This window comes from Columba livia, chromosome 26 (assembly GCF_036013475.1).
Source record: "Columba livia isolate bColLiv1 breed racing homer chromosome 26, bColLiv1.pat.W.v2, whole genome shotgun sequence".
Classification (NCBI taxonomy): domain Eukaryota; kingdom Metazoa; phylum Chordata; class Aves; order Columbiformes; family Columbidae; genus Columba; species Columba livia.
The window spans coordinates 4,107,164-4,135,078 of NC_088627.1; the positions used below are offsets into that span (position 1 = coordinate 4,107,164).

The 27,915-nt window shown below is 60.0% G+C and overlaps 2 protein-coding genes and 1 long non-coding RNA gene across 8 annotated transcripts; 1 reads left to right on the forward strand and 2 right to left on the reverse strand.

The window, feature by feature from the left end:
* Positions 1-1,685: 1,685 nt before the first annotated feature.
* Positions 1,686-8,296, forward strand: LOC102086253 (CYFIP-related Rac1 interactor A-like). Of its 6 annotated transcripts, none has more exons than XM_065041743.1 (13): positions 1,686-1,868; positions 3,403-3,481; positions 3,945-4,025; positions 5,202-5,281; positions 5,731-5,891; positions 5,969-6,074; positions 6,328-6,464; positions 6,620-6,697; positions 6,781-6,897; positions 6,997-7,076; positions 7,159-7,285; positions 7,500-7,570; positions 7,694-8,296. In XM_065041743.1, exons 4-13 carry the CDS (start codon positions 5,209-5,211, stop codon positions 7,755-7,757), a joined length of 1,014 nt encoding a protein of 337 aa, XP_064897815.1. In that variant the 5' UTR covers positions 1,686-1,868; positions 3,403-3,481; positions 3,945-4,025; positions 5,202-5,208; the 3' UTR covers positions 7,758-8,296. The 6 variants fall into 6 exon arrangements, with proteins under 6 accessions (XP_064897815.1, XP_064897817.1, XP_064897816.1 ...); XM_065041746.1 differs by having other exon boundaries at positions 1,687-1,868; positions 5,770-5,891; XM_065041745.1 differs by lacking the exon at positions 5,202-5,281.
* LOC135576431 (uncharacterized) lies at positions 8,195-11,510 on the reverse strand. Its single transcript, XR_010468167.1, has 2 exons — positions 11,040-11,510; positions 8,195-10,807 (listed from the first exon to the last, which is right to left on the reverse strand). It is a non-coding gene; the product is annotated as an uncharacterized LOC135576431 (long non-coding RNA).
* Positions 11,511-12,035: 525 nt separating this feature from the next.
* On the reverse strand, positions 12,036-27,705 carry TRIT1 (tRNA isopentenyltransferase 1). The gene is made up of 11 exons (XM_065041713.1): positions 27,502-27,705; positions 21,739-21,881; positions 21,198-21,294; positions 20,849-20,994; positions 19,882-20,024; positions 19,552-19,663; positions 19,047-19,159; positions 18,182-18,259; positions 15,803-15,912; positions 14,969-15,086; positions 12,036-12,612 (listed from the first exon to the last, which is right to left on the reverse strand). Exons 1-11 carry the CDS (start codon positions 27,676-27,678, stop codon positions 12,473-12,475), a joined length of 1,377 nt encoding a protein of 458 aa, XP_064897785.1. The 5' UTR covers positions 27,679-27,705; the 3' UTR covers positions 12,036-12,472.
* Between the last annotated feature and the right edge of the window lie 210 nt (positions 27,706-27,915).

The following is a 27,915-nucleotide window of genomic DNA, read 5'->3' on the forward strand; positions in this document are numbered from 1 at the left end:
GCCGTGGCTGAAGAGCAAGAAAGGGCTGAGAAAACCTCTCCAATCTCCAGAACTCTGATCTCCAGAACCAAACATGGAGCGTTTCCATGGTGATCGCTGGCAGCTTTTCCCAGTGACCTTGGCCATCCTGCTGTGATCCTGGTGCCACCCGGGCCTGTCCGCAGCACCCCTTGCAGCTGGCGGTCACTGAGCCCAGCGTGATGTCTCCATCCAGCTACGGTTGGTCCCCATCCAGTCTGTGGGGTGCCATGGGGTGCTCTGCCCTTCCCCATGGCTCAGCATCCCCCCAGACCAGCCCTGCTCTGGGGTGCACCCACCCTCACTGTGGAGGTGGCTGGAAACTGCCCCAACCGGAGGTGAGAGAGGGCTGGTTTACAAAAAGACACAAATATTTGCAGCTGTGTTATACACAGCAGGGCTGCAGGGATCCAGCACCCGCCCACCCCAGGCCAGGACGGCTGGGACCCCTCCCTGGGTAGACATGGCATCCCTGCGCCATGCCCCTGTCCAGGGCCGGGTCCCCACCCACGCTGGGCTCATTCAGCCCCGTGGTTTTCAGGTCACTCCAGCAGCCTCCACCAGGCAGGTGGCTCCCGTTTGGCCCCAAAGCCTCTCCATGAGCCTCCCCAAGAGCAGGGGAGGATGAGCCCCCCCTGCACCAGCTGGGCAACCCACTGCTGGTTCTTACTTACTTAAGTAGAGAAGACATCAATTAGTGCCGCTGCAAACTGCCTGTGCTCAGGGTGCACAGGGGGACTGAAAAATTAATGAGGGCTTATCTGAAGTAGCATGGCTGCCAGAGCTGGGACCGGCACAGCTCAGCTCATGGAACAGGGTGTGCTGAAGGGGCAAGGGGTGGCTGGAAGAGATGGGGAAGCGCCAGGCCGGGGGTGCGACAGGAACCCTCCAGGGATGGGGTCAAGGGCAGCTGCGGGGTACGGGGGTGTCCAGCTTCTTGGGGCTGCAACACCCCGAGTCCCCATGCTGGGGAAATGCCCAGGGTCATGCAGGGCTGGTGGCACTGGTGGCCCTGAGTACCTGGGCTGGAGCACCCGGCAGAGCCCAGCACCCAGATCGGGGCACCCCAAACCCTGACGTGAGCCCAGGCTCAAACCGGACATTGGGACTGTGGAGGGGGCACCGGGGGGGACCGGGTCTGCAGACAGCGCTGGCTCTGTGACAGCCCGTTGGTCCCCACCCCTGCACAGTGTCACCCCAGCCCCCTGCCCTGGGGTGCTGAGCTGCCGGGGCCTCGCAGCTTCCGAAAAAATCTCATTAGCCAGCGACGCTGCTGAATGCAAAGGACTGCAGCTTCCCCCAGCGGCTACGGGCTGCACTGGCACAGCCTGGGGGGCTGTGCCCAGTGGGGGGGACCTTGGGGACAGTGCGACCCCTCCAAATCCCCCATTTCCCAGTGATACGCTGGGCAGAAGTGCCATCCATGAGCTGGGACGGGGGGAATAAAAGCGTGGGGCTTCCTTCTCCCTGCTGAGGATGGGCTGCCAGGCTGAGCCAGACTGGCTCTGCCAGGGGGGGTCAGGCACCCAGGCGGTGTCACCATGTCCCCCAAAACCCAAGAGCAGCACCCCGGTGGGACGCAGAGCCCTGATCCCGGCAGGCTGCAGAGGTTTGCGCCTCGGCACGCAGGGGGTTAAGCGTCCCCGTCTCCCTCACACTTGAGACGTCACCGTCACCAGTGGCGTGGGGCGGGGGGGCCATGGTGGTCTTTGTGGTGCATTCGGCAGCTGGCGCAGGGCGGCTCACGCACGCGGCGGGGGCTCGTCCCCAGCACCCCGCGTTCCGGCGGCATCCGCAGACGCTCGGCCGCGGCCACCGCCTGCCCACGCCTCGAGCTCCCCACCGCCACGGTGAGCACTGGGGGACAGGGACAGGGATGTCACCAGGCCTGAGAGCGGAGGGGGGGCTGTGGGAGCCGCTGGCTGCCTCCCTTTGGGACCCAAACTGGCAGCAGCCCCTCGCGAGAGCCCCTCTTCCTTTGCACCCCCAGCCTGGTGCCCCCAGGACTGGGAGTGATGGGGTGTGTGCAGAGTGTGTCCCCCCGGGATGCTGCAGCCCCGCGGTGTCCCCGGGTGGGTGCGGGTGCATGGCTGGGTGCTCCCGGTGCCGCCTGGGTGCTGCGGCTCTGCTCCCTGGCAGCCCTGCGGTAAATCCTGCTGCTCGCCCGCAGCCGTAGCCAGGCCCCCGGCACCCCCGCTCGGGGGGGCTCAGCCTCTTGCCTCCCTCCAGCCAGGGATGTCCCCAAAGTGTGGGGGGTGATGGCCCTGGGAAGCCCCAACCCCACGCTGGGCAGGGCTGAGGGTGCCCTGGCTAATTCTGGGGCAGCATCTGGATAATGTCCCCCCCCCCAAAAAATCCTCCAGGCACCGCGCGTCCAACCCTGCAGCGGCTGCAGCGATGCCAGCGCGGCCAGGGCTGGGGACAGTGGCAGGGGAGGCTTGGTGGTGACAGTGGGCACCAGCCCAGCAGTCGGTGGGCACCCAGTGGGCAGGGGGGGCTGTGGGGTGCAGAACCAAGCCAAGGGGAAGGGGCAACCAGCCTCTGGCTGTGGGTGCGGTGCTGCACCAGGCTGCGGTGCCCATGGTGATGCAAAGGGACACAGCCGCAAAACAGCCCTGGCTGACACAGGGACAGACAGATCCATGGGCTTTGCTGCTCCTGGGGGAGAGCGATGCTCCTGGGTGCAGGATTCAGCCCTGCCTGGAGCGTGGGGGGTGGTTCTCCCCGTCAGCTGGGATGTCCCCATGGAGGCGACACCCACCGTGGGTTCCCCTTGGGGCAGGATGCTCATGGGGAGCAGAGAGAGGAGCGGGTGCTGAGCAGGGCTGGGGTGCTGGGAGGCCACTGCAGGGAAAGACAAAACCCGGGCCACCTCGGGTGTGGCTGGGGGGGTCACCCAACCCCCAAACCACAGCTCAGGCCTCATGCCGGGGTGTCCCCATGCTGGGGACCACGGGGACCCATCCATGCCCCTCCCTGGGCACAGGCAGAGTTCAGCGGTGACAAATCCCAGCCCCGAGTCGCCCATCAAGGACAACCGCGGCACGGGCGCGAGGACACCGGTCACGGCGTTTCTGCAAATGCCTGAGCAGAGCGGATGTGAATCTCACACCCCTGGGGCTGCCCCGGGAACCCCAGAGTCCCCCCAGCACCCAGGGCTGTCCCCAGGCCGGCAGGTTTCCCCGAGGGGTGCAGTGCCCGGTGACATGGTGGAGAGCGCGGCAGCCCGGGGAAGCTCCGAGCGGCTTCTGTCAATAATAAAATGATTGAAGCAAACCAGGTGAAGGCTGGTGGGGATGTGCAGAGCTGCGAGCCAGCGTGGGGGGACCCAGTGTCCCACTGTCACCCCCCAGGTGAGCTCAGAGCTCATCCTCCCGCCTGCAGGTCCCTGCTGGCCCATGAAGTGACCCAGGGGGGTGGCACAGCCCCTGATCCCACCATAGCCACCGCACCAGGCACTGAGGTAAGGACCCGTGGCTGTGGGGTGGGTGGGATGCTCTGGCGTGGGTACCAGACCCCCAAACGGGGTCAGTGGGGCAGAAATCCCACTTGGGCTCTTTCCCTCTCCGTGGGCATGCCCAGCGCTGTCACCCAGGGGAAGCGGCGCAGCCTCACAGGGGTCACCTGGGACAGCCCCCGTCTTTGCATTGGGGCTGGGCTGGGGGAACCGGGGCGTTTTGGGGGGCGACGCAGCCAGGGGCACCCACAGGAAGCAGCAACACTCACAAACCCCCACACCGCTTCCCTCCCCAATGCATTTCAACAGAGCTTACACCCCGAGTCCCAGCCAGGGGGTGTGGGCTGGGGCCGTGGGCTGCGGAGCCTGGTGGGATGGGTGCAGGTAGGTGCTTGGGGGCTTGGGTGTGCTGGAGCATCGGGCCGGTGGCACCGGTGCTGTTCCACTCTGTTCTGTTTCTCTTGCTCAGGTCTGCTGGCCATGGGCAACCTGATAAAGGTATTGGGCAAAGATTTAGAAAACTGTCCTCATTTTTTCCTGGATTTTGAAAGTAAGTCCCATGAGCAGGGTGGGCGTGGGGAGGGGCCCGGGACTGCCACCGAGGCTGCTCTATTGGGACAGGCACAGTGTCCCCAAGCAGCCCCGGTATCCCCAGGTGGCTGGGGCAGCCCTGGCTGTGTCCCACAAAGGGCTGAGTGGGGCAGGGGAGTGGGACACGAGGAGATACCCCACCTGAAAGCACAGGGAAATGTTCCTGGGCAAGTGACAGGGATGCAGGATATGTGCCTGCCCATGGGGACTTCAGGAACAGTCGGTGGCACTAGGAGGCCGTGTGGCATGTCCCCCACCATGGCAGGGACAGCCTGGATGCCAGGGGAGGAGGAGGGAAGGATCTGTGCTGCCTGAGGTTCTGGGAGGGGTGACGCAGGGGTCACATCCTGCACCTGTGGGACAGGGACCCAGGTCCCCCCACCCCAGCTTCTCACCGGCCTGGGCCAACTGGGACAGGAGAGCGTGATTGGGGACCTCCCAGGCTGGACAGGGGGGCGTACAGGAGGTGACGGCCACCAAGGCAGGGTGCCAGACCCAGCGCGGCTCTGTGCCCCCGCTTCCTCCCTCTGCCCCATCCTCCTCCTGGGGCAGAGCTCAGAGCAAGGGGGTTAGAAATAGTGCAGCAGCAACCGCTCGCCCCGGCGGGGACAGAGACATTGTCCCCGGCACTGGCATAGCCGAAACAGCCAGGGCTGGGCTGTGGGGCTGGGTTGGGGGGCTGGGGTCACACAGCCACCCCGTTCCCACAGTGAGGGACCTTCTGGGCTCCTCATACATCCTTTAGGACAGCAACAACCTCCACCCGCCTCCAGCCCCCTCTGCAGCCCCCGCATGGGGACAGGGCTATGGGGCTCCCTAGGACCCCCCAGCTAGAGGGGGGACACCCATAGCCGAGACTCTGGGGACTCACTCAGCACCTCGCCCTCCTCGCCGGAGCCCAGAGGCTCTCTCCTCCCTTCGCTCCTTCCTCTCCATCACCCCATCCGCCAGCGCTCATCGCCATCGAGGGGGGAAGAGGCTGCAGCCGGGGCCGGGAGTGCCCCGAGCCCCCCTGGAGCAGCGGGGGGAGGACATGGGGGCTCCGGCCGCCGCCGGCTCCTGCCCCCCCCGGCACCTCTTCCCCACGCACCACCTCCCCATCACGCTGCTTTTCCTCTTGTTTCTTCTCTTGCAGGTTTCACATGGGGAACCTTCTTAAAGTGTTGACTTATAACGAACTTGACCAAGGCCCTAATTTTTTCCTTGACTTTGAAAGTGAGATGGGATTTTTATTTTCCTTTTTATTTTAGTTAAAGTCCATTTTGTACTTAATTCTGAGCTCCACATCCACGCCATTTTTGAGTTCTCGTACCCTGTCACCCATCCCATCGCAGCCATCCCCGATGTCCTTCCCCCACCGCACCTTCTCCACCCGGGGGTCTCCCCGGGGAGGGGGGGACCAGGGCCGGTGGGACAGGAGCTATCACTCCACATCTCTTCCCTGGGGCAATTTACAGCCTATTGGGGCTGCAGGACAACGGTCGCAAGGCAGCCAGGACACCCCCCGCCTGACCCCCCCCCACCATGGCTTAGCTCAAATTTGGGCAAGGAGACCGACCCGGGGGGACAAAACCCAGCAGGAAGGGCTGCGGGCTGGCGGGAGAGCCGGGGGTCGGGGTGCTGACACCCCACCCAGGCTCTCGCCACCCCGGGGTCCCGCTCAGAGCCCTCCGGGTTTCTCTCCCCGGGGCGCTGCCCTGCAGATGCGCAGCCGACGGAGGCCGAGACGGCGGTGTGGAACCAGGTGAACGCCGTGCTGGAGGAGGCGCAGGCCGTGCTGGCCGAGCTGCAGTCCTACACGGGCGCCGGGCAGGAGATCCGAGAGGTGGGTGCAGCCCCTGGCGCCTGCTGCCCCCCAAGCCGCTGTGGCTCAGGACAACGCCGCTGATCTCGTCCCCACAGGCCATCCAAAACCCCGGGGACCTGCGGCTGCAGGAGCGGGCTTGGAGCGCCGTCTGCCCGCTTGTCGCCAAGCTGAAGCGATTCTACGAGTTCTCCCTGAGGCTGGGTGAGCACCCCGAGCCCACATCCCCCTGTTGCCCCGCATCCCCCCATTGCCCCGCATCCCCCCGTTGCCCTGCATCCCCCCATTGCCCCGCATCCCCCCGTTGCCCTGCATCCCTCCTCAGGTGCAGGAGCAGGGCAGGGTTTGGGGAGCACTGGCCATGGGCTGTGCTCAGGTGCCGCCCCGTGCCTCAGTTTCCCAGGTGGGGTTGGGGAGGTGCGGGGAGCAGGGGGGACCAGCAGTGCTTTGTCTGCAGAGAACGCCCTGCGGAGCCTGCTGGAGGCCCTCACCAGCCCCCCGTACGCCCCGACCCAGCACCTCGAGCGGGAACAAGCCTTAGCCAAGCAGTTTGCAGAGATCCTGCACTTCACTCTCAGCTTTGACGAGCTCAAGGTACCTCCCCATGTTCCCCCTGGGTGGGACAGGGGCTGTGGGGACCCGTGGCATTCCTAAACTGGGACTATGCAAAAGCCGTGAGCAAGTACGGGATGCCCAAGGCTCCCCCGTGGCCTCCCTACCCCAACCCTAATGCCAGACCCCCCTGCCAGATGACCAACCCCGCCATCCAGAACGACTTCAGCTACTACAGAAGGACCATCAGCCGAAATCGCATCAACAACCTGCAGGTGAGGGAACGGTGCTGGCCCCCCAATCCAGGGATGGCCTGGGGGGGGTCAGTCACCCCAACAGTCCCCATTGTCCCCCACAGCTGGATGCGGAGAGCGAGGTGAACAATGAGATGGCCAACAGGATGTCTCTCTTCTACGCCGAAGCCACCCCCATGCTCAAAACGCTCAGCAATGCCACCACCAAGTTTGTTTCAGAGGTGAGCGAGGCCAGGGGGACCCTCGGGGTGGGGGGGAACCCCCTCGGGCATCATGTGGGGTCAGGGAGGACGTGGCAGCCGGGACCTGTTGGGTTTCAGAACAAGACGCTCCCGATCGAGGACACAACCGACTGCCTGAGCACCATGGCCTGTGTCTGCAGGGTGATGCTGGAGACCCCGTGAGTACCCCCCACACAGGGGGACATTTCGGTGGACCCTGTGCCAACCCCCAGGGCTCAGCCAGCCCCTCTCCCGGCACAGGGAGTACCGGAGCCGCTTCACCAACACTGAGACCCTCCTTTTCTGCATGCGGGTGATGGTCGGCGTCATCATCCTCTACGACCACGTCCACCCCGTGGGGGCCTTCGCCAAGACCTCTAAGATTGATGTGAGTGGCCATGGCGGAGGAGAACACCCGTCCCACCCATCTCACCCATCCCAGCATAGCAGTGATGCCTGGAATGTCCCCTGTGGGGACATCTCTGAGCTGGTCCAGAGGGGAATTCATCCCCTACCAAGCAGTGAGGAGGAGGATGGGGAGGAAGGGGATCGACCCCTGTGGTAGGTCTGGGTGCTCACTGCCTCTCTCACTCCCCCTCCAGATGAAAGGCTGCATCAAAGTCTTGAAAGACCAACCTTCGACCAGCACCGAGGGGCTCCTGAACGCTCTGAGGTGAGCCAGGGTTTGGGGGACACGGCGGGGGACGTGGCATCCTTGATGGCGCTGTGGGGTGACGGTGACAGAGCGGGTCGGGGTGCTGCAGGGTGACAGTGTGACAGTCCCCTCTCCGCCCAGGTACACCACTCGGCACCTCAACGACGACACCACGTCCAAACAGATCCGGGCCCTGCTGCAGTGAGCGCGGGGGGGGCACCGGAGCCGGCCCGACCCCGCGCACCGTCACCGCGTCACCTACACCCATGACCATTCCGCTCATTTTGTACAGAGGGAAAAGGGACAATGAGGAATACATAGAAACGCAACAACAACAAAAGATCAAAATGGCCCAAGGCCGCCCCTCAACATGCTCCTTCCCCCCGCTTCCCACCCCAAATCAGCGCCTAATTATTGGACACAAGGTGCTAGTGGTACCACGGGGACACCGCGCTGGGGGTGCTGGGGCCGGGCAGGATGGAGACAGGTAGGGATGTGCTGATGGGGCCAGTGACAGCACCGGGGACACCTTGGGGAGGGGGTAAGGGGTGGGTGTCACCCTTGCCCCATCCACGTCCCTGAGCACCCGGAGGAGGAACAAACATCCCTGTGGATCCGCATGAAGTGGTGGAAACGGCTCAGTCACACCTGGGAGATTTTTAATACGAGCAGCAAAATCTCCACTCACCTCTTCTTTTCTACATTTTTTTGTGGGGGGTGTGAAATAAAATGACATTTAATCTGTTCGTGGCTGGAGCGGGGTCATCTCTGCCGTGTCCCAACCTGCACCGCACCGGCTGGTGGCACCTGGGGCTGTGACACCCCAGGGACTGAAGCCCCCCAAAGACCCGATCTGTGACACCCCAGGGACTGAAGCCCCCCAAAGACCCGATCTGTGACACCCCAGGGACTGAGCCCCCCAAAGACCCGATCTGTGACACCGCAGGGACTGAATCCCCCAGGGACCACATCCCGCCCTGTGACACCCTGGGGACCCATCTCCCAGCCACTCTGACACTGCTGCTGACTGGGAGCCTTCAGGGGCACTACAGCCAAGGGCTGGTCCCCAGGATGGCCCCCCAAGGTGGGGTGCCCCCCCAGCTGCTCCCCATCCAGCCCATCCAGGGCACCCTCCTGCCCCAGCAGCTGCAGACTGGGAGCACTGGGAGCTGCTGGAGGCCATGGCGGCTGCCACGGGGCCCGTCCCTTAGCCAGCAGATGGCCCTGTGACACCGTGACAAAGCCGCCCTAGTGGCCCCCCCCCAGCTCCTGCCAGCCCCACCACAGGGGACCCTCTGGCCCTCAGCCCCCACCCGCAACCCCCCGAGCTTGGGGACCCCCCGACGTGCACCCCGCAGCGCAGGGCCCTGTGCCAGCCCGCGGCCGGGGCTGTGTCACCCCCCTCAGGGACACCCCAGCGCTCCCCCCGCCTGGCCAGGCTCTCGGGGCACAGGGCCAAGTCCCCGCCCGGGGTTGTTGTCCCGCCGCCCCCCCGGCGCTTTCCCTCCCGCCACTTTTCCCGCCATGGGCAGCTGCTGCACTGCCAGCCCCCCCAGCTGCCCCACACGGCCCCCCCGCGCTGCCGATGGGCACCCCGTGTGACACCAGCACCCCAGAGCCCTCCCGTGGGCTGGCAGCATGCTCTGGCAGGGTCCCCGTGCCTCAGTTTCCCCACCTGTGCAGTGGGTAATGACCATTGCCTCTGGGGCGTGCTGGAGGGTCCCACAGCGCCCTGAGCTCCCGACCCCCCCACTGGTTTGTCCCCAGTGTGGGGACACCCATCTGCCCACCACAGCCCCACATGGCCCCGCACCCCCCAGCACCCCCTGGCCACGGCTGCCCCAGGGGATCACAGGCAGCACAAGAAGGGGACAAAGAGAGGGGGAGACCCGGCATCCCCCCACCTTTTGGATACCGGCATTTCCCAGGCCTGGTGCCAGGATTTGGCCGTGCATGCCCGGGCTTTGCCGCCAAAGCCACCGAACTCCCGCGGGACGCGCACGGTGTTGCACAACCCGGCCAACAGCTCCTTTCATTTTCAGGCTCTTGCAACACCGCTTCTCCGCAACCCCTGTGAACTGTGGCCGGGGTATCGGCGGGGAATCCGTCACCTCTCTGGGAAGGGACCTTCAAATGTCCCCCAGTGCCCCCCCTGCTGTGAGCAGGGACATCTTCACCAGCTCAGGGTGCTCAGAGCCCCGTCCAGCCTGGCCTGGGATGTCTCCAGGGATGGTTCATCCACCACCTCTCTGGCCAACCTGGGCCAGGCTCTCACCACCCTCAGGGCAACAATTCCTCCTCAAGTCCAGCCTGAATCTCCCTCCTTTAGTTTAAAACCATCACTCCTTGTCCTATTGCAACAGGGTCTGCTCAAAAGTCTGTCCCCATCTTTCTTATGGGCTCCTTTTAAGTACAGAAAGGTGTGATAAAGTCTCCCCGGAGCTTCTCTTCTCCACCTGAACACCCCCAAACGCTCAGCCAGGCCAGGGCACTGAGGACTTTAACTGATGGCAAGCCAAGCCACGCCAGGCCTGGACTGTTTTCTAATCCCAGTGTAATTAATGACCTTATCTTTGGCCAAAGCCATTTAGATTAAGTGGCTGGTGTGATGGGCTCGCTGGCTGCGGCTGCACAGATGGAAGAGCTGCGTTTGTCTGGGGATTAGCGGCGGGCAGATGGAGCCAAGTGTCGCTCCCCATCCCCAAACCTCTCGGCACTGACAGCAGCCTGAAACCTGAGGCCACAACAACTTTCTCAGTGAGTCCTGGCCGGGAATTTCGCATTGTTTGTCGCTCCTGCAGGAGGCCAGAGCTGGAGGAACAGGAGCTGAACATGTGCCGGCGCCAGGGCTGGTGTGACCCTCACCAGGAGGGTCCCTGACGTGAGTCCTTTGAACAGAAACACAACACAAACCAGAGTCTTCCTCGCAAAGCAAATCACGGCAGCGATGCTGGTCCTGGCGCTGCATAAATACAAAGCTGTGTCCTCATCGACAGCCACGAGCTCTCCAAGAAAGAAAACTCACCTGTGTGGTGCTGCTGGGAGGACCGGGACGCGCTTCCACCGTCTTTACTGGTCTGGCAACAGCATGGACAAGCAAGCGTGCCGGACCCCTGTTCTCCTGGGACACACAAGAGCTGCTGCCCCCAAAATAAGGGGGAAAGCCTGGGAGCCCCTTCCCGACAGCAGCTGCAGCACAGCCTGATCGTGAGCAAAACAGACCAGCAGCTATTGTGGGAGAGGAATAACATTTATCTGTGGGGATAACAAAGTTCATATTAAACCGATTAAGGCTATCAAATCCATTTCGAAGGGTCTGGTCATCTGACTGCACACGGGAGACAGAGCAGATAATCCCAGCCCTCATTCACAGAGCTGCCTCCATGAGCCCAGCCTGGCCTGGGGAGATGACTCGACACGTCCACGCTATCAAAACACCACACTCAGCACATCGGTGTCAAATGGGGCTTTTTACACTCAGCCTCACCTGCATTTCGTCCATCCAGGCCATGCGGTTCCTCGCCATGACCCCTCGGCCACGCGCTCCAGCGCTGGGCTGAGCCCGGATCCACGTAGGCTTGAGTCAGCGTGGATGGCAAACAAGTCCGGGCTGGAGGAGAAGGTTGAGCTGGCGCTGCAGACAGACCCAGCAACGCCAATGCGGTGCCCAGCGTTTCAAAGCTGATGCCCAGAGAAAAGCCAATGCAAATCCCCAGCTCTTCCCTGCGTGTTCCCCTCTTTCTGAGCTCCCAAGCCGCCCCATACCCCAATCAAACGGCCCAAGGCAGCCGCCCCACGGGGCGCTGCAGAAATAATTCAACGCCGAGGAACGCAAACGGGAGGTTTAAGCTAATCCCCACCAGAGCAGGCATCCCCAGAGCATCCACCCACGCAGCCCTTCCCCTTGCAGGCTGTGCTCTCGCCACATGGTGCATCGCGAGCAGCTGAAGGAAAACATTGTGCTCTACCAACCCCAAACCCACCCAGGAAGAACCATCCTGATGGCATTTGCCAGGAGAATCCCAAATGCCCTGGGAAAGGCCCTCCTGGTTCCACCAGAGCGGGAAGCGCGGTGGCACAGCCGGTGCTTGTGTCCCCCAGGAGCAAGACCATAGAGACCAACTGCCTCGCGGACGCGGCACGAGGAATTTGCTGCTCAGCAACTTGGATTCAAATGCGGGGCCGGTTCCTGCTGCCAAACCACAGTGTAAACCCCCGGGAATTCAGCTTTAAGTAGGACAAGGCTCATCTGTTGCAAACTTGATGAGATCATTTCCAAGTTCCTGTTTAACAGGTGCCAGCTCCTTCTGCACCTGCTATGTGCACAGGGACCAGGCCGCCTGCGCCGAGCTGAGAACATCTGCTCAGAAATGGCAGAAAAGGTGGCTGGAAAAAAGAACCAGGTCTGGATGTCCTGCCCCTGCGCCCAGGTGGAACAGAGGGCAAGAAAACGGCGCTTGTTAATAGTAAGGAGAACCCACAATAATCTTGCGACTTTATTTCCATATAAAAGAAAATCCTCTCCACAATAAAGGCAGGAAGAGCTCGCTCAGCTCCGGAGCTGCACTCCTGGCCAAGCTGGAGGAGCGCGGGGTGTTTGTGTCTCTGAGAACGACACGTTCGCGCGCCAGCAGGATGGGCTCAGCCACTGCAGGGGTAACGCTGCGTTTCTGGCAGGAACGAACGCTCGGCATGGGACGATGCTCCCCGCAGCCTCGCCCCGGGCCCTTCCATGGGAACACGGCGCCGTGGGGCCACACGAAGAGGATCTGACGCAGCCAATGGCTTTGGCCGTCACTTACACACCTGCTTCATCCCCCAAAAAATGACTCAGCTCGTTCAAGGCCACCCAGGACTAAGTCACTTCCTCGCCGTCCAGGTGGAAGCGCGGCTGCTGCCTTCGCCAGGTGGTTTGCAGGTTTATGGCAAAGGCAGGACGCTGTCCTCGCCCGAAATCTCTGTGCCCGCACTGTCCCCCTCGGTCTCTGCAGCACGGCTGGCGGCCTCCAGCTTCCTTCTCTTCTTCAGGTGGTGCAGGTGGGATTTGGATCGTGTGTGAGCTGCAGGAAGAGGCAAACAGAGCATTTAACTCAGGGGAACTCGACCGTCCCTTCCCATCCTCCCGTACAACTCATTCCCCCTGAAAATTGAACTCCCAAGCCCTGCCCTGGGTTTTCGGGACACTTCCAGGCCAAACTACCGGGGCTAACAGGGGGGCAGAATCCCAGAATGTCAGGGATTGGAAGGGACCTCAAAGCTCATGCAGTGCAATCCCCCCATGGAGCAGGAACACCCAGATGAGGTTACACAGGAAGGCATCAACCCTTCCAAGCCTCCAGGAAGGACTGGGAGAGGGAAAAATCCTGCTTCTGCATACGCAGAGGACTCCGGATCGTCAGGACACAACTCTCCCAGCAACTCCGCTCCCAAGCGAGACACGACGCCGGGAGGAGAAAGGGAAGCGTTACCAAAGAGGCGGCTCATCGCGGGATGTGGGTGAGGTTGTGCAGCTCCCGGCAGCCCGTGGAGCGCGGCCAGGAGCGTGTGTAACCCCAGATACCCGCACTGCAGCGCCGGGATATCCTGAACAGCTACAGAGCGGCGGGGACGGAGCGCAGAGCAGAATTGTGCTTATGCATAACTCCCGGGCAAGGCCTCCAGCTCCTTCAGCAGGAGTCGGATGGGAACAGAGGCGCAGTCCCAGGGATGCACCTTGCACTGACACTGCGGGGCAGCAGGAGCTGCATTTCTGCTTGAAATCACACAGTGAAGCACAGCAAAACCTCCGCTATCGGTGCTGTTATCTAAGGAGAAGGCACTTTGTCTAACCAGCCCAATGCACCACCTCAGCAGGGCAGTTTTGCTGTTTCCAACAGATCAGAGCAGCAATTAAGGCAGCAACCTTTTCAAGCAGGGCCTTAATTAAACGAGGGTATGTGTTCACCAAATCAAGGCCGTCGGGTGTTTTCCAGTCATCCTTTTCTGCCAAAGGATGAAATTACCTGCAAACCTGCTGCTGCAATGCTGGAGGGTCACCCGCAGCTTGAAATAAAGTCTTACCTCTTAGAATTTGTCACAAGCAACACCAAAAAAAGCTTAGAAAAGCTGACGGTGGCTGGAAGAAGCACAGATTCGTGTGGCTGTCTGGGGAGGTTTGCTCTTTGAAGTCCATACAAATTGTAAAATTAGATACAATTTACAACCCTTCCAGAGCCAGGGGGGTAATGGGAAGCAGTTCCCAGAACTATCTGTAAGACCAGATTGCAAATCAACTCAGCTCCCACAACCGTTTTCACTTCCCTTTGAGCTTTTACACTTTGCAGCTACAAGTAACACCCAGGTTTTGGACCATTTTTTCTCCCACCTGCTGGGGATTGGAGCCAAATTCAGCTGGATGCAGAGAACAACAGCTGGTCTTGGATGAGAAGGGTCTTGTCACCATCGATCAGAATTTGGGGTGACATCCCCAGAGGACACGTAGCTGCGGGGGTTTTGGGGACCTTGAGGAGTTCCTGCTTGGTCATAAAACCTGCTGGATCTGGGAGGATGACATGGACCCTGGGAGCTTCAGACTCCTCTAGTTCTGGAGCAGGTAAAGCTCCTTCAACACTGAGACTGGCTAAAATCTCCCTACAACAAGCTTCCTATTCTGAGCCAACTTCCATCTTTGCTTTCAGCAGTTCCCTGGATCAACAGGAATAAGCGACTCGTTCAAATCCGATGACCAAGGAGCCGGGAAATGCATCTTTGCATTGTGTCTCATCAGCTGCATTTGGGCAACACGTGGAGATCTACCAGTGGCGTTTCTGCAGCCAGTTTCTCCACTACTTTTTGTTTCTGGTTCTCAGCATGAGCCTCACAGCACAGACAAACTCACTGAGTTAAACTGACTCCAACTGAGCTCTTTTAAAGTAAGTCTATTGAAAATAGAAAAGCCCTTTCTGTTACCATTACAGCTAGGAATACTTTGAAAATAGACAAATAGGAGAAGTCGGAGCAAAACTGAGCTGTTAAAAACATTACGAGCTTTCCTTTTACACAACAGAATTTTGTTCTGTGCTTTTTGACAAAGTATCTGAAGTGCTGAAAAGGACCAGCAGCCCTGACTAAACGCTACGTACAGATGGGTGGGTCTGGCGTGACGGCAGCGAGCGGCAGCGTTTCCCGGTGCGGGGAAGGGGGAGCTGACAGATGGCTGCTGTGGCACAGCTCCCGCACCCCCTCCGGGCTCGCAAATGGCTGCTTGCACACCCGGGCTGTAAACAATCCTTGAAAGCCCAAGACCAGGTGCTGAGGGTCATCCAGCCAAGCAGAGACAGCCGAGGAAGCCACTCTGCTCTGCTCCGGAGAACGGCCTCGCTCCGTCCCTGGCTGTGTCCCCTCCCTGTCCCCTCCTCGCCCCCCACCAGGTCCTACCTGCCCACTCCCTGTCCCCGATGATGACTCTGTCGCAGAGCTCACACACGCGATGACTCCGTTTGTTCTCGTTCACGTCGTACTCCATCTTCACAGGCTCTACCGGGGGTTCACGTCCCTGTAGATTAAATATTCAGAGAATCCCAGAATGTGAGGGGTTGAAGGGCCCTGGAAAGCTCATGCAGTGCAATCCCCCCATGGAGCAGGAACACCCAGATGAGGTTACACAGGAAGGTGTCCAGGCGGGTTGGAATGTCTGCACAGAAGGAGACTCCACAACCCCCCTGGGCAGCCTGGGCCAGGCTCTGCCACCCTCACCCCAACAAGTTTCTGCTCAAATTTAAGTGGAACCTCCTGTGTTCCAGTTTGCACCCATTGCCCCTTGTCCTGTCCCTGGTTGTCACCAGAAGAGCCTGGCTCCATCCTCCTGACACTGCCCCTTTCCATATTGATCCCCAGGAATGAGTCCCCCCTCAGTCCCCTCTTGTCCAGCTCCAGAGCCCCAGCTCCCTCAGCCTCTATATTGGCTCAAAATGGTTTCTACTATAAAGATTTGCTTGGCTGTGTTCACTTTGGCTGAGTTTGGGCTGTGAACCTGCCATACCCAGACACTGGAGTTAGCAGGACAGACACTGCAGTTCTACCATGCAAGACAAGTGGAGTACTGGGCATGAGGAGAAATTTTCAGCTTAGACAACAAATGAGAAAAGCCCAAGGCTGGACACATACACAGACAGCCCTGCTCGTGGGAGACACTAAGTGCCAAGTTATGGGGCTTGGAGACTACTGAGCAGTTGGGTTCCCTGTCATGGCTCATGTGGTCATTCCGGCTACCTGAATGAAGCTCTCCACAATCTCCAGAGCAGGTTTCAGCACATCCTCCTCCCATCGCAAGAGATCAGACACCTCCAAGCCATACACTGGGGGCACGTTGGGTCCGGGACCTACAGAGACACAGAAAGGCCGGTCACCACCAGAACCCCCCAGCATCGTGTCCCAGCACCCATGAGGTGACCCTGTCACCATGGGGGGATCTGCTCTTTCTTATCCAGCTGTCCTTTAGCATTCTGAAACAAACAGCACCAGCCTTTCCAGAGCCAAATTACCAAAGACCTCAGCTTTGGGGGGGCAGCACTCTCACAAAGAGCAAGAACAGCCAAGAGCTCAAGCATCTTCCTGGTTGTCTGAGCATCAGGAAATCTGAGCATGCCAACAGCCCATGACAGCAGCAAACACCTCGTCACGGCTGTGGTCCACAGGAGGCTGCAGAAGATCAAAAAGCCAGATCCAAGCACAAAGCCATCACACCGAGCTTACAAGGAGAGGCAGACACATAGTCTGGACGAGGAATCTGCGGGTGCAGGCTCCAAATCAGAGCTGAAATTGCTCGTGCAGCTGCAGGGGCAAACGCTCCCGGCTCCCAGCAGCAGGCCACGGCAGGAGATGCTTTATTCACGTCTCGATGTGACAAGGCGCGGTGACAAAGCCACCCCTTTGGCCTCACCCGGCCTGGTGTGAGGACACGGGGCTCTCACTGCAGCCCAGCCGGGGCCGGATCAGAGATCAGCCTCACCGGCCCGCAGACGCCGGGCGCACCGCTCGGACAAAGCCAACAAAGGCCACCGCGTGCCAGGCGCCAGCAGGTGCTGCTTTTTATTGCCGTAACCACAAACAAGCTGATCTGAAGCACACCTGCCACCAGAAAGGTGAGCCACAGCCACCGAGCACACGGCTTCAGGACGGCTCTTGCGCCCCATTCAAAGCCTGTCTTTTGACTCCAGTTTCTCCCTGCCTATTTATTTTTATTTATTTTTTTTACATTTTTATTGTTGTTTTGCCCCTACCAAGCACCTTTCAACAAGTGCCCGGCTCCCAGCTGCTGCTGCTGGCCCTGCTCCAAAGTTGGGGCTGGGACGGGGAAGTCCTGCTGGCTCTGGGCCATCATGGTGAGCGCGGCACAGGCCAAGAGCAGCCAACGGCCTCCTGCTCCTTGTCTGGAGGGCAGCTGGGAGCCGGGCTCCTCGCCCTCCACAGGGACCGTGTGTGGGTGCGTGGGGAGAGGGACCCTGCTGGGCACCCCCTCCCTGAGCCCCTCAGGAGCCATCAGCAGGACAGGCTGCAGGGATGTGGGAACAAGTGCCAGGATGAGAGGAAACGGCCTCAAGTTGGGAGACCTTCTGATCTCTGAACTGCCTGAAAGGAGCTTGGAGCCATGGGGGTTGGGCTCTGCTCCCCAGGAACAAGCGCCAGGAGCAGAGGAAACGGCCTCAAGTTGCGCCAGGGGAGGCTGAGGTTGGATTTAGGAACAGTTTCTTCCCCAAAGGGCTGTGGGGCATTGGAACAGGCTGCCCAGGGCAGTGCTGGAGTCACCATCCCTGGGGGGTTGGACAGACGAGATGAGGTTCTCAGGACATGGGATAGTGCTGGGGTTGGTTTAATAGTTGGACTCGATGATCTTGAGGGGCTTTTCCAACCAAAACAATTCTATATTTCCATTATTATGGAACAGTTTGGGTTGAAGGGGCCTTCCAAGCTCATCCATTCCAACCCCAATGAGCAGGGACATGACATCTTCACCCAGCTCAGGTTGCTCAGAGCCCCGTCCAACGTGATGTTGCATGTTTTCATGGATGAGGCATCCACAACCTCCCTGGGCAACCTGGGCCAGGGTCTCAGCACCCTCAGCATCACAAATGGAGACTGGAAATTGGAAATTTGGGCTAATTTCTTCCCTAAAGGGCTGTTGGGCATTGGAACAGGCTGCCCAGGGCAGTGCTGGAGTCACCATCCCTGGAGGGTTGAACAGACATGGAGACGAGGTTCTCAGGGACATGGGGTAGTGCCAGGGGTGAGGGAACAGTTCGACTTGATGGTCTTAAAGGTCTTTTCCAACCAAAACAATTATGTGATTCTGTGATCTACTGCTGCCCACCACATGGCTGAGCCTTTGCTCACTTTGTTCCGTTGGGGTATTAACCATCCTGATGGCACTTTTGCTGGGAGAGGAAAACCTTCCCTTGACAGCAGCCAAGGGTACAGAAGAAGCTGTGAGAAGGAACTCTGGCTTCCTGAGCATTTGGGCAGAGAGGCTGCAGCAAGACAGACAGCGACGGTGCCGGAGGGGCTGTCATGGGAGGGCCGAGCGGCTGCTCCGCAACCCAAACAGGTGGGAAGGAATCGAGGCAGAGCCTGGTGGGTGCATGTGACACTTACGTCTCAAAAAGCGGTTTCGGACCCATTTGTTCTGCCTCCGAGCATATTTCTTGGTCACCTGTTTCAGGGCCTGGATCCCTTTGAAATTAAAGGGAAAAAACAAAGGTCAGTGCAACGCTGCAAGCTGGGCTGGAGCAGAGCGAGAAGAGGGTGACGGCTCCTTGTCCCACCCGCAGCGGGCCCAGCGGACAGTTTACCACTGTAAAACCTTTCAATATTTAGCACTAGACTTATCGTATCCGTCTGTAATCATCTCCTGAGCAGACACAACAAGTCCCTTCTGCACCAGACTTGTTTTCAAGCCTTTTATCATTTCTGCAGTTTTCTCAGCCTCCATCTCCACCTCACACTGAACCCTCCTCGACACAGATCAATTCCCCCTGGGGCCTCCGCTGAGAAACGGAGCAGCTCTCTCCTCTAACATTGGTCCAGACACTCCAGAATGGCACGTGACAGGTTTAGATTGGATATTAGGGGAAATTTCTTCATGGAAAAGGTTGTCAGGCACTGGAACAGGCTGCCCAGGGCAGTGGTGGAGTCACCACCCCTGGAGGGGTTTAAAAGATGTATAGTGAGATTCTCAGGGATATGTGTTAGTGCCTGAGTGAGGTTAATGGTTGGACTTGATGATATTGAGGGTATTTTCCAATCAAAGTGATTCTGTGATTCTATTCTATGATTCCAAGCACTGAAAAAGGAGTCCCTGCCCCTCCAGGCTGGCAGAAGTGGAAAATGCACAGAGAAAGGTGCAGCTCAGTTCCAACAAGACCTGCCCTGGGTGTGAGTTTGATTCAGACCATCAAGAAGCATCACTTGGAGCTGCGTGGGGCTGAGGGACGTAGGGCACGCAGGGTGTTCCTCCCACCTTTTTGCAGCAGCAGGGCACTGGTCTCAGGTGAGCAATTCCCCTCACTGACGAGGTACTCGTGGAATTCCTTGAAGCCGATGGACTGGAAGATGCCGTGCTGGTAATCCTGCCTGGAGAACAGGACAAGAGGCAGGGGTCAAGGCCACCTCCTTTGGAACAGTGGGGGACCCCAACCCTCCCCAAAAGAACTGAGCTCTCTGCGCCTCACCCTGCAGAGATCTCCCCAGGTGACACAAGCCCATGGCTCAGGGGACAAGCCATGCGAGGCACGCACAGGAACACAGATCGGTGCCTGCAGTGCCAGCCCACGTCAGCTTTAAAATCATGGAATCATGGAAAAATGGACCCTATCCCGTCTGCTGGCCCTGCCGAAGGAGCAGGCACTGCCAGGGAAGAGCTGTGAGCAGCAACACATCGGAGCTGCTGCAAGGAGTCGGGTCGGGCTTTGCACCGGTCTGGCAGGTGGGACTGGGAGCAGAGCAGGAGCTGGCTCATCACCCACCGATTCTCGGCCACCTTCTCTCGGTTGTAGCGTCGGTGGAAGTCCCGCAGCTCCTCCAGCAACCCCGCAGCCAGCATGTCATCCACCCGCTTCTCCAGCCGCTGGTCCAGAGCTGGGAGGAGGAAAGCAAGACACGCTCAGCCGCGCGGAGCCGTGCCCTGGACAACACGCTGGGACGCGGTTCAGCACCGCCAGCTTCCCAATCCACTCGGGACCGAGTCCCACGTCACAGCAACTGATGCCAAAGGAACTGGTGCCTTGTTCAGGGAGGAGGCTGGGGCAGGAACAGCGTGCTCAGCCGGGCAGGAGCTGCGCAAGGCCTGCTCTCACCTGCCTGGTCTGCGTGGAGCCACAAGATGCAGGAATGTGGGTACTTCAGGGGGCCCCCTAAGGGTCCCCCCCCTTCCTCCTCCTGCTGCTGGTGCAAGATTTCACTGTGGGGGATCCCTGTCTCTTCAAACACTTGGAGGCTCCTGTGAGCAGAGACAGACAGAGCTCAGAGGCTGGGCGAGGAAGAGCTTTTCCATTTCCCCAGCAGCCCCGGGGGCTCCAGTCAAGGGAACCGCAGACACTTGCTGCGATCCAACCCTCTCATGTGGAGGGTTTCTACCCCGTCCTGTGCCCAGCATCCCAAGCACACCCAGGTCCTGGGGGTGCAGCGCAGAGCACAGCGATGGCACCCGAGGAGCCCAGAGCACAGCCACCCACTCCTGCCTGGCACGGGGACAAGCCCCGCAGGGGACATGGTTCTGGCTCCAGCCCTGCCCTTTCCAGCCGGGCAGGGCTGCAGGGAAGGGGCTAATGCTGCCAATTCTGGAAGCGTTACTGTGCTGTACTCAGTCCTGCACAGCCAGGGAGGTGGAGGAAACCACGCAGGGCGCCCAGCCCTCTGTCCTCCTGCACCGTGCGAATGGGGTGGGCGGCGTTCTGCACCCCCCAGGCCAGGGCTCGGCTGGGATGGGCCCATCGAAGCAGCAAGCCTGGTCTTGCTGCCGTGCTGTTCCCACAGAGCTCAGGTATGTTACTCAGCCAGCACGGCAGCTTGCTCTTTAAATAGCTCCAGATAAAGCCTGCTGCTGGGGCACCGCAGTGGGAGCAGCCCTGGTTCACCAACTGTCCCAGACCCCAAAGGCAGTTCAAGCTGGGGGTTGCATGGCCAAAGCTCTTGCATGCCAGAGAGCTCCCCAAAACCTTCAAGGTCCCCAAGAACCTTGCTAAGGGGTTGGGGGCACCCACCTGGGACAGGAGAGCCCATCCTGCTGTGTTCCCAGGTAGGTGATTCCCTCAGGAAGCTCACCTGGCCACTTTGCGCTTGTCGTGGGGGTGCAGCTTGGCCGCCATCTCCGGGTCCACCTGGCTCAGGCGACGATGGAGCTCGACACCGTCCAGCTGCTCCAGCTCCACTTTCCTGTCGGTGACGGGCCTGGGGGACGTGCTGGACTTCTGCAGGGCACAAGGCAGCCCTGAGTCAAGCTACCCATCCCTGTGCAAGGCCAAGACACGCAAAATGATCCCCCAGACCTACGGGATGAGTGAGGGGCTTTTGGGTCTCACTCTAGCAGAAGCACCATGCCCGGTCACAAGGAGCCTGCCCTGAAAGTGGGGCTCACCCTTTTCTAGAGGGATGCGCAGCTTTCCAGCAGTACCTTGGTGTCGATAAGGACCTTCCAGAGCAGGGACTCGATGTAGTAGTTGGTTCCTCCCACAACAATTGGGATCTTGTCTCGGGCAAAGATATCTTCAATGTACCAGAGTCAAGGAGCAGAGGCAAAGTTGCACAGCAGGGAGGAGGGGCTGTGGGGAGAGGCAGCCTGGAGCCCAGACCCCACTGTCCCAGCCCCATGGAGGCTGCAGGACAGGCTCAGAGGTGTCCCTTGTCTCTCACTGTCCTCTCTCAGCTGCCACCAAAACTTGGGGACACCCAAGGACGGCTGGGGAGGGCAACACGTGGCTCAGCACAGCTGCTGTGCAGCAGAGATCGTCCCCAGCCCTGAGGACGGGCTGCCCTGAGCATTAGCTGCTCAAAGAAGCTCCAAGCCCCTTTTTCAGCGGCATCCTCTGAAAAACAGAGGCAGTTGTGATGTGGAGAGCCCCAGGCTGGTCAAACACTGATTTCTCTTGCAGGGCTGGCTGTGGAAGGGGAAAGTCAGTATCTGCTCGGCCAGGCAGACTGCAGCGTGAAAGGATATCAGCGCCACAGCTTTGTCTCTGAAATCCACCACCGTGTAGTTGGAGACAAGGGGATCCACAAAGCTGATCATGTGGTGTCTGCACAGACGCTGCTCCTGGGGAGAAACCTTGTTGGTGATAATGTCCAAGCCCTTGTACACCTGGGGAAGAGAAGAGCCCGTCATTCACCTCTGCATCCCATGAAATCCCCACCAACCACCACTCCTTGCCCCAGGCAGAGCTGCTGCCTGGCCCTGTCACCCCCCAAGCCCTCACTGGAGCAGCAGGCAGCGCAGGCAGCGCAGGCAGCGGCACGTGCCCTGTTCAGGAGAGGCAGCAGGAACCTCGCCAACACCTGCTCCTGCCCAAAGGAGACGAACCGTGAGCCCGACTGCTCGCAACTGCTTCCCTGCTCTGATATAACCCCGCGGGTGGGACGCAAAGGCTGCTTGAGCGATCGGAGCGCGATGTCAGAGCCCGGTCAGCGTCACCAGCCGAGCCCGGCTCCAAAACACAGAGCTCCCGGCTCCTCATCTGCTGCCGCTGAAAGCTCAGATGTTCCTCTCTCCAGCACAGCGTCGAGTCTCATTTGGGGACAAGGATCGCTACTTCTCATAATGCACAGTGATCTCCGGATGCAACGTGTAACTCCACAGAGCACACAAAACACGCACACAAACACTCTCAGCCCTTGCACACCACAAAATCCTGGCATAGCACCTGCTTCCTGCTCTCACTGAGCCCGTCAGGGCTAGAGAGGAGCAAAACACATCGGTGCAGGGGACAAGAGGCACTGGAAACAGCTGTACACATTTCCTCCCCCTTCACTCAGAAACCACCCCAGCCAGAGGCTCCAGAAACAATTTTTCCCCTAAAACCCTCCGAGAAGCTGCCAAGCTCCAGCTGCAGCACGACCTCCGCTCGCTGCCTCCCCTGGTCCCAGACAGAAGGACAAGGTGACACAGAGGTGACCCACGGGCAGAAGGCAAGAAGGACAAGCCAAGGTTAGCGGAGCAGGGAAGCCGGATCCTGCCCAGAGCTGCTGAACCGGCTGCAGCCCGGCAGACACTCCCCGTCTTGCTCAACTCTTGCACTTGGTTTTGGAGGACAAGGACCAGCCCCAGTTATGGTTCCTCTTGGAGAAAGTCTGGCCCGGGGGCAGGAAGCGAGGGGGGAGCGGGAGGGCAAGCAAATGCTTTTCTTTTCTGCCCTGCAGCTGCCCCAGGGCCCGGAGCAGCAGGAGAGGCCCAGGAGCTCTGTGCCAATGTGCCCCGTGGCTGGTTGCAGCCTATTGATCCCCTTCCATCACCCAGGCTGCTCAACACAGGTCTCCAGTGGCACCGAAAACCTCCGAATTCAGCAAATTTTGGCTCAGTGCCTTCTCTCCCCCCGGCACAGGCCAGTCCGGCCCCTCCGGCTCCTCCAGCTCCCACTCGTCTGCCTGGAATCCCAGTCAATACAGAGCCTCGGAGGCAGCTCCCAGTGCCCTGTGCCGGGATTTACAGTCCAGGCTTCAATCCCCCAAGGTTCTGCCGGGGAGATTAAAACACCGAGAGCCTCCCTGAATATCTGGCAACAAGAGGAGGAGGAATGCGGTGTCAGTGTGTGGGCTGGAAGGAAACAAAGGCGGCCTTTTACACGCACCCGGCAAAGCCCAGAGAAGGTTTCCACCAGCTGGCTGCCGGCAGGGCCGCGCACCGAGACGTCCTCCTGACACTCATTTCTATTTTCAGCCCGTGGCTCAGATAAGCCTTTGTTGCTTTCTAAGGCCCCAAAACAGATTAGTGGCAGCCTGGAGCAGCAGGACTCCGAGACACCGAATACAAGCCGGGGACTAAAGGGGCTTAGCCTTGACGGTGTCCTCCCACCTCTGCCACTGGAACCGCGGGCACGTCAGCCCCACAGCTCCCAGCACCCTCTCCCCTGTTAAATGGTGGGGAAACTGAGGCAGGAGACGCAAAAAAAAGCGAACCCCAGGAAATGGTGTCCATGAGGATCCTCGTTCTGTGGTGGCCTGTGAAAAGCGGGCTCTCCCAAACCCTCGCTCTGCAACCAGTTTCACGCGCAATCCCAAATTCTGTCCCTTTGTCCCCATCTGCACTAGAGGGGGAAAGGCACTGTCCTCGCCCTGAGTGCAGGTAGCGCAGTATTATAGAATCACAGAATCGTTTTGGTTGTAAAGACCCTCAAGGCCATGGAGTCCAACCATAACCCACCCCCGGCACTGCCCCATGTCCTGAGAACCTCATCTCCGTCTGTCCAGCCCTCCAGGGATGGTGACTCCAGCACTGCCCTGGGCAGCCTGTTCCAATGCCCCACAGCCCTTTGGGGAAGAAATTGTTCCTAAATCCAACCTCAACCTCCCCTGGCGCAACTTGAGGCCGTTTCCTCTGCTCCTGGCGCTTGTTCCCGGGGAGCAGAGCCCGACCCCCCTGGCTCCAAGCTCCTTTCAGGCAGTTCAGAGATCAGAAGGTCTCCCCGCAGCTCCTGTTCTCCAGGCTAAAAAGGTGAAAAGACGGCTGTGCAGTACAGTGACACGAGCCACCTATGGCCAGGAAGAGCATGAAGATTTCACAAGGGTCAAGGGATCTCCCAGCTGGAGACAAGCATGGAAGACCCAAACCAGGCCAAAGTGCAAGGAGATCACAACTCGCTCTCCCCTCTGATCCCTGCCACGAGAAGGACGTCAGCAAAGGCTCTTGAGATGTCCTGACTTGACACACTAACTGGTAAATGTATGTGTGCTACAACAGCCTCTGGAGAAAGACAGCATGGCCACTTCAATCCGCGAAATCCAGAAGGGACAGTGGGATTGGGAGCGGAGGGGCTGCTCCAGCAAACCAGCACCAGGATGGCTGCGCACTCGCTGCTCCACCAGGAATGAGGATACGGGACCTGCTTCACCCCACCTGGCTTCCCTGGGAATGATTAACTCCTAAAGGAAACTCACTGGGACAACTAACAGCAACAGAAAGGACAAAAAGAAAGATTAAAACGCCACCAGATTAAGCAGAGCTCCTGAGCTGCACGCAGGCAGCAGCTAAATCTGTAATTCGACCGCAGCGACTCAGGGCCGTGACGAAAACGCCCTGGAGATAGAGGGGCGTCTGTGCGGGGAACAGGTGGGCTCGGGGCTCCCCAGCCCCTTCCCCAGCCTGGCTCCAGCCCCAGCAGCTGCCCAAAACGCTGCCAGCGCTTGTCAGAGCTCCGCAGAGCCCGCGCGGGGCCCAGCGATGAATGGACAGAGGGGACCACGGGTGACACGCTCGCTGGCAGCTGTCAGTCGAGAACGAGCAACGGGAGTTTTAAAACCCGGCGACATTTCCGCGAGGACACCCGGAGCCAGCTCTGCGTGGCAGCGGGGAGACAATATTCCACGGGAACAAAGCCAGCGAGAAAGCAGCCCCAGTTGGCCGCCTAAGCGGGGCACGGGGGTTACTGGAGCGTGGTGGGGGAGGCGCCGACGCGAGCTGCTCCAGGCTGCGCCTTGAGAGACAGGGCTCCCCCGCCTCGCTGCCCCGAAAACACGCTGCCTTACGGGATAGAAGTAATGGAGCTGCTCGGCTCTCGCTCCACAGTCACGCTAGAATGAGATTAAAAGGAAAGGAGGACAAGAGGCACTCGAGCCCGGATGCCATTGGGCGCCTGCAGCCAGAGTCCTCCCAGCGCCTGCGTTCCCATAGTGGGACTGAAACAACCAGAGCACAAAATACATGCTCCAAAACACCCACCAGCACGAAACGAGAATCCGCAGCACGGCAATCCGCTCCAGCCACGCCTGCAGAGCTCGGGATGCAGCAGGAGCCTCGTGTTCGCAGGATCGCTCGAGTCAACAGCGCTTGCCCTGGTATTAAAGCCCGTCATACGCTGGGCTGGCAGTCACCGCAAGGTCCGAGAACCTCGGTGTTCACAGTGCACAAACAGGCACAAAGAAATGAAAATAAGCTCAGGGGCTTGTTTGGTCAGGAAGGTCGGTACTAGTTGAGCTCTGCTCAGAGACATTTCCGACACGGGCACTAGAGCAGAGTAACTCACCTCGGAAACTTAACAGCAGCCGACTAAAAGCTGCCCCAGTCCAGACAGGGTCTGTGGAGAAAACCAGCCCACAGTCAGTCCCACCTCTGGGTCCAGGAGCTTCGTTAGCACGCCCTTCGTTAGGAGTTATGGGCTCACAACGCCGGCAATGCCCGGTGGTTCACGAGGGCTGGGCCAGGCAGCACCGGCCAAAGCTTCTGCATCTCGCGTGAACATTCTGCCCTCCACGGTTTTGTCAATTCAGCTCAGACCTCAAACACTCTTTCCCCAAGAACTAAAGGAAAACATCCCACAAAATAAATTAAAGCTTTCCAAACGCCTGGCTTAAATTCAGGAGAGACAGCCTTTAAATCTAACACTCCGGGATACAAATAGTGACCACTATCAGCAGCCGCAGTGCAGGAAACCGGGTGGTGGCCACAGGACAGTGACAGTCGAGCGCTGAGCAGCACGAATGGCAAAGAAAAACACCTATTGGCAGAAAACACCTTTTTAAAAGCATAGTTAATATGTTAAACTTGATGGAAAGTTCATGCATTACATAAAAAGCACAGTGAAAGTGTTGATTTGGAAGGAAAACATTCTGCTAAACAACAACAAAATCCCCGCGGTGGCTGAAATCTTCATTCAAGACAAAGCTCTTGTAGCCGAATGCAATCAGGACTAAAAATATGAGGCTCAGCTCCTCGGTGTTTACTGACCCAGACTGGAATATATATAGAGATATATATTCCGCACTGCCACTTGCAATAAGAGATAAAACCACAGAGACTGTCACTGGCAAGTAGCAAATATCATTTGTAATATGCCTTCCCGTATCTCACCGGCGTCCCTGTGCCGGTGACCGAGGCGGGGAGCGCTCGCCTTCGCTGCCGTGCCCCAGCCGCACGGACGCCGCGTCCACAAAACGGCCTGGGAAGGACAGACGGCACCAGCGTCCTCCCCGGGTCCCCCAGCCGGGACAGGAGGCACAAGGCAGGAACCACCCCAAACCGAAATGTGCACCCAAAGGCCTCAACGCGGCTGCGGTTTCTTAGGCGGGACCCGCACCACGTCGCCCAAAACCCACGGTCCGTGTCAGCAGATCCACACCTGCAGGGGCAATCCTGGGTATTCCTGACTACAGAGTGACTCCAGCTGCTGCATTCCCTTAATCAAATGCTCCTTACACCTTCACGTAGCTTTTTGTGGGTTAAAATAATAACACCTTTGCTTTGGTTTCCTTCTAAAAAGTGAATTTATTGTTAAGGGAGGGGGACTGAGCAAACCCAGCTCTGCAGTTCTGGTTGTGCCGCCGTGCTCAGAGCTAACAAGCCAGCATGGCTTCCCCCGACCCCCAGAGCAGGGGGGGAGCCTCTGACACCGCTCACTCGAGAATAAACCGGGACAGGGACAGTGGGAGCACACCCCGCGGGCAGGATCCGTGCTCCGGGTTGTCCCCAGCAGGCACCGGGCCACGGTCCTGGGGTCCCTGGAGGAGCACAGCCCCGCGGGACTGGGCCTCTGCGGGCCCCGACCAGGCCCCGCTGCTCCCCCGCGACCAGGCCAGGCCGCGTCCCAACACCCCCAGCCAGGCCCAGGGCCCCGCCGGGTATCCCGGGCCCAGTTCCACCCTTCCCCGGTCCCCAGCCTCCTTTAGGCCCAACTCCGGCCCTCCCCGTTCCCCAGGCCCCGCCGCGGCGTCTCCCGGAGCCCGGGCCTCCCCGCGGCCTCCCCGGCTCCCCCGCAGGCCGGGCCCGGCCGTACCTGCATGGAGTCGGCGCTCACGATCTCTCCGCCGAGGCGCAGCCCGAGCTGCAGCGCCAGCGCCGATTTCCCGGTGCCGGTGGCGCCGAGGATCACAACGAGCGGCCGCGGCGGCGGGGCCCGGCCCAGGCACAGCGCGGCCGCCGCCATGGCCCGGCCTGGCCCGGCGGCTGCCATGGGGACGGGCGGGCGGGACGGGGGCGGGACGGGACGGGGCCACCCGCGGGAGGAAGGGCCCGGGCCCTGGGCCCCGTGTCCCCGTGTCCCTCTGCCAGGCGGGGCTCCTGTCCCCAGGCGGGTCCCTCCCGTTGCCCCCGGCCGCAGCCCGGGTCCCCAACCCTGTCCCCTGCCCGTCCCCGGCCCCTCTTCGTGTCCCCCGGGACGTGTCCACGAGTGGGGTCCTGCCCCATGGTA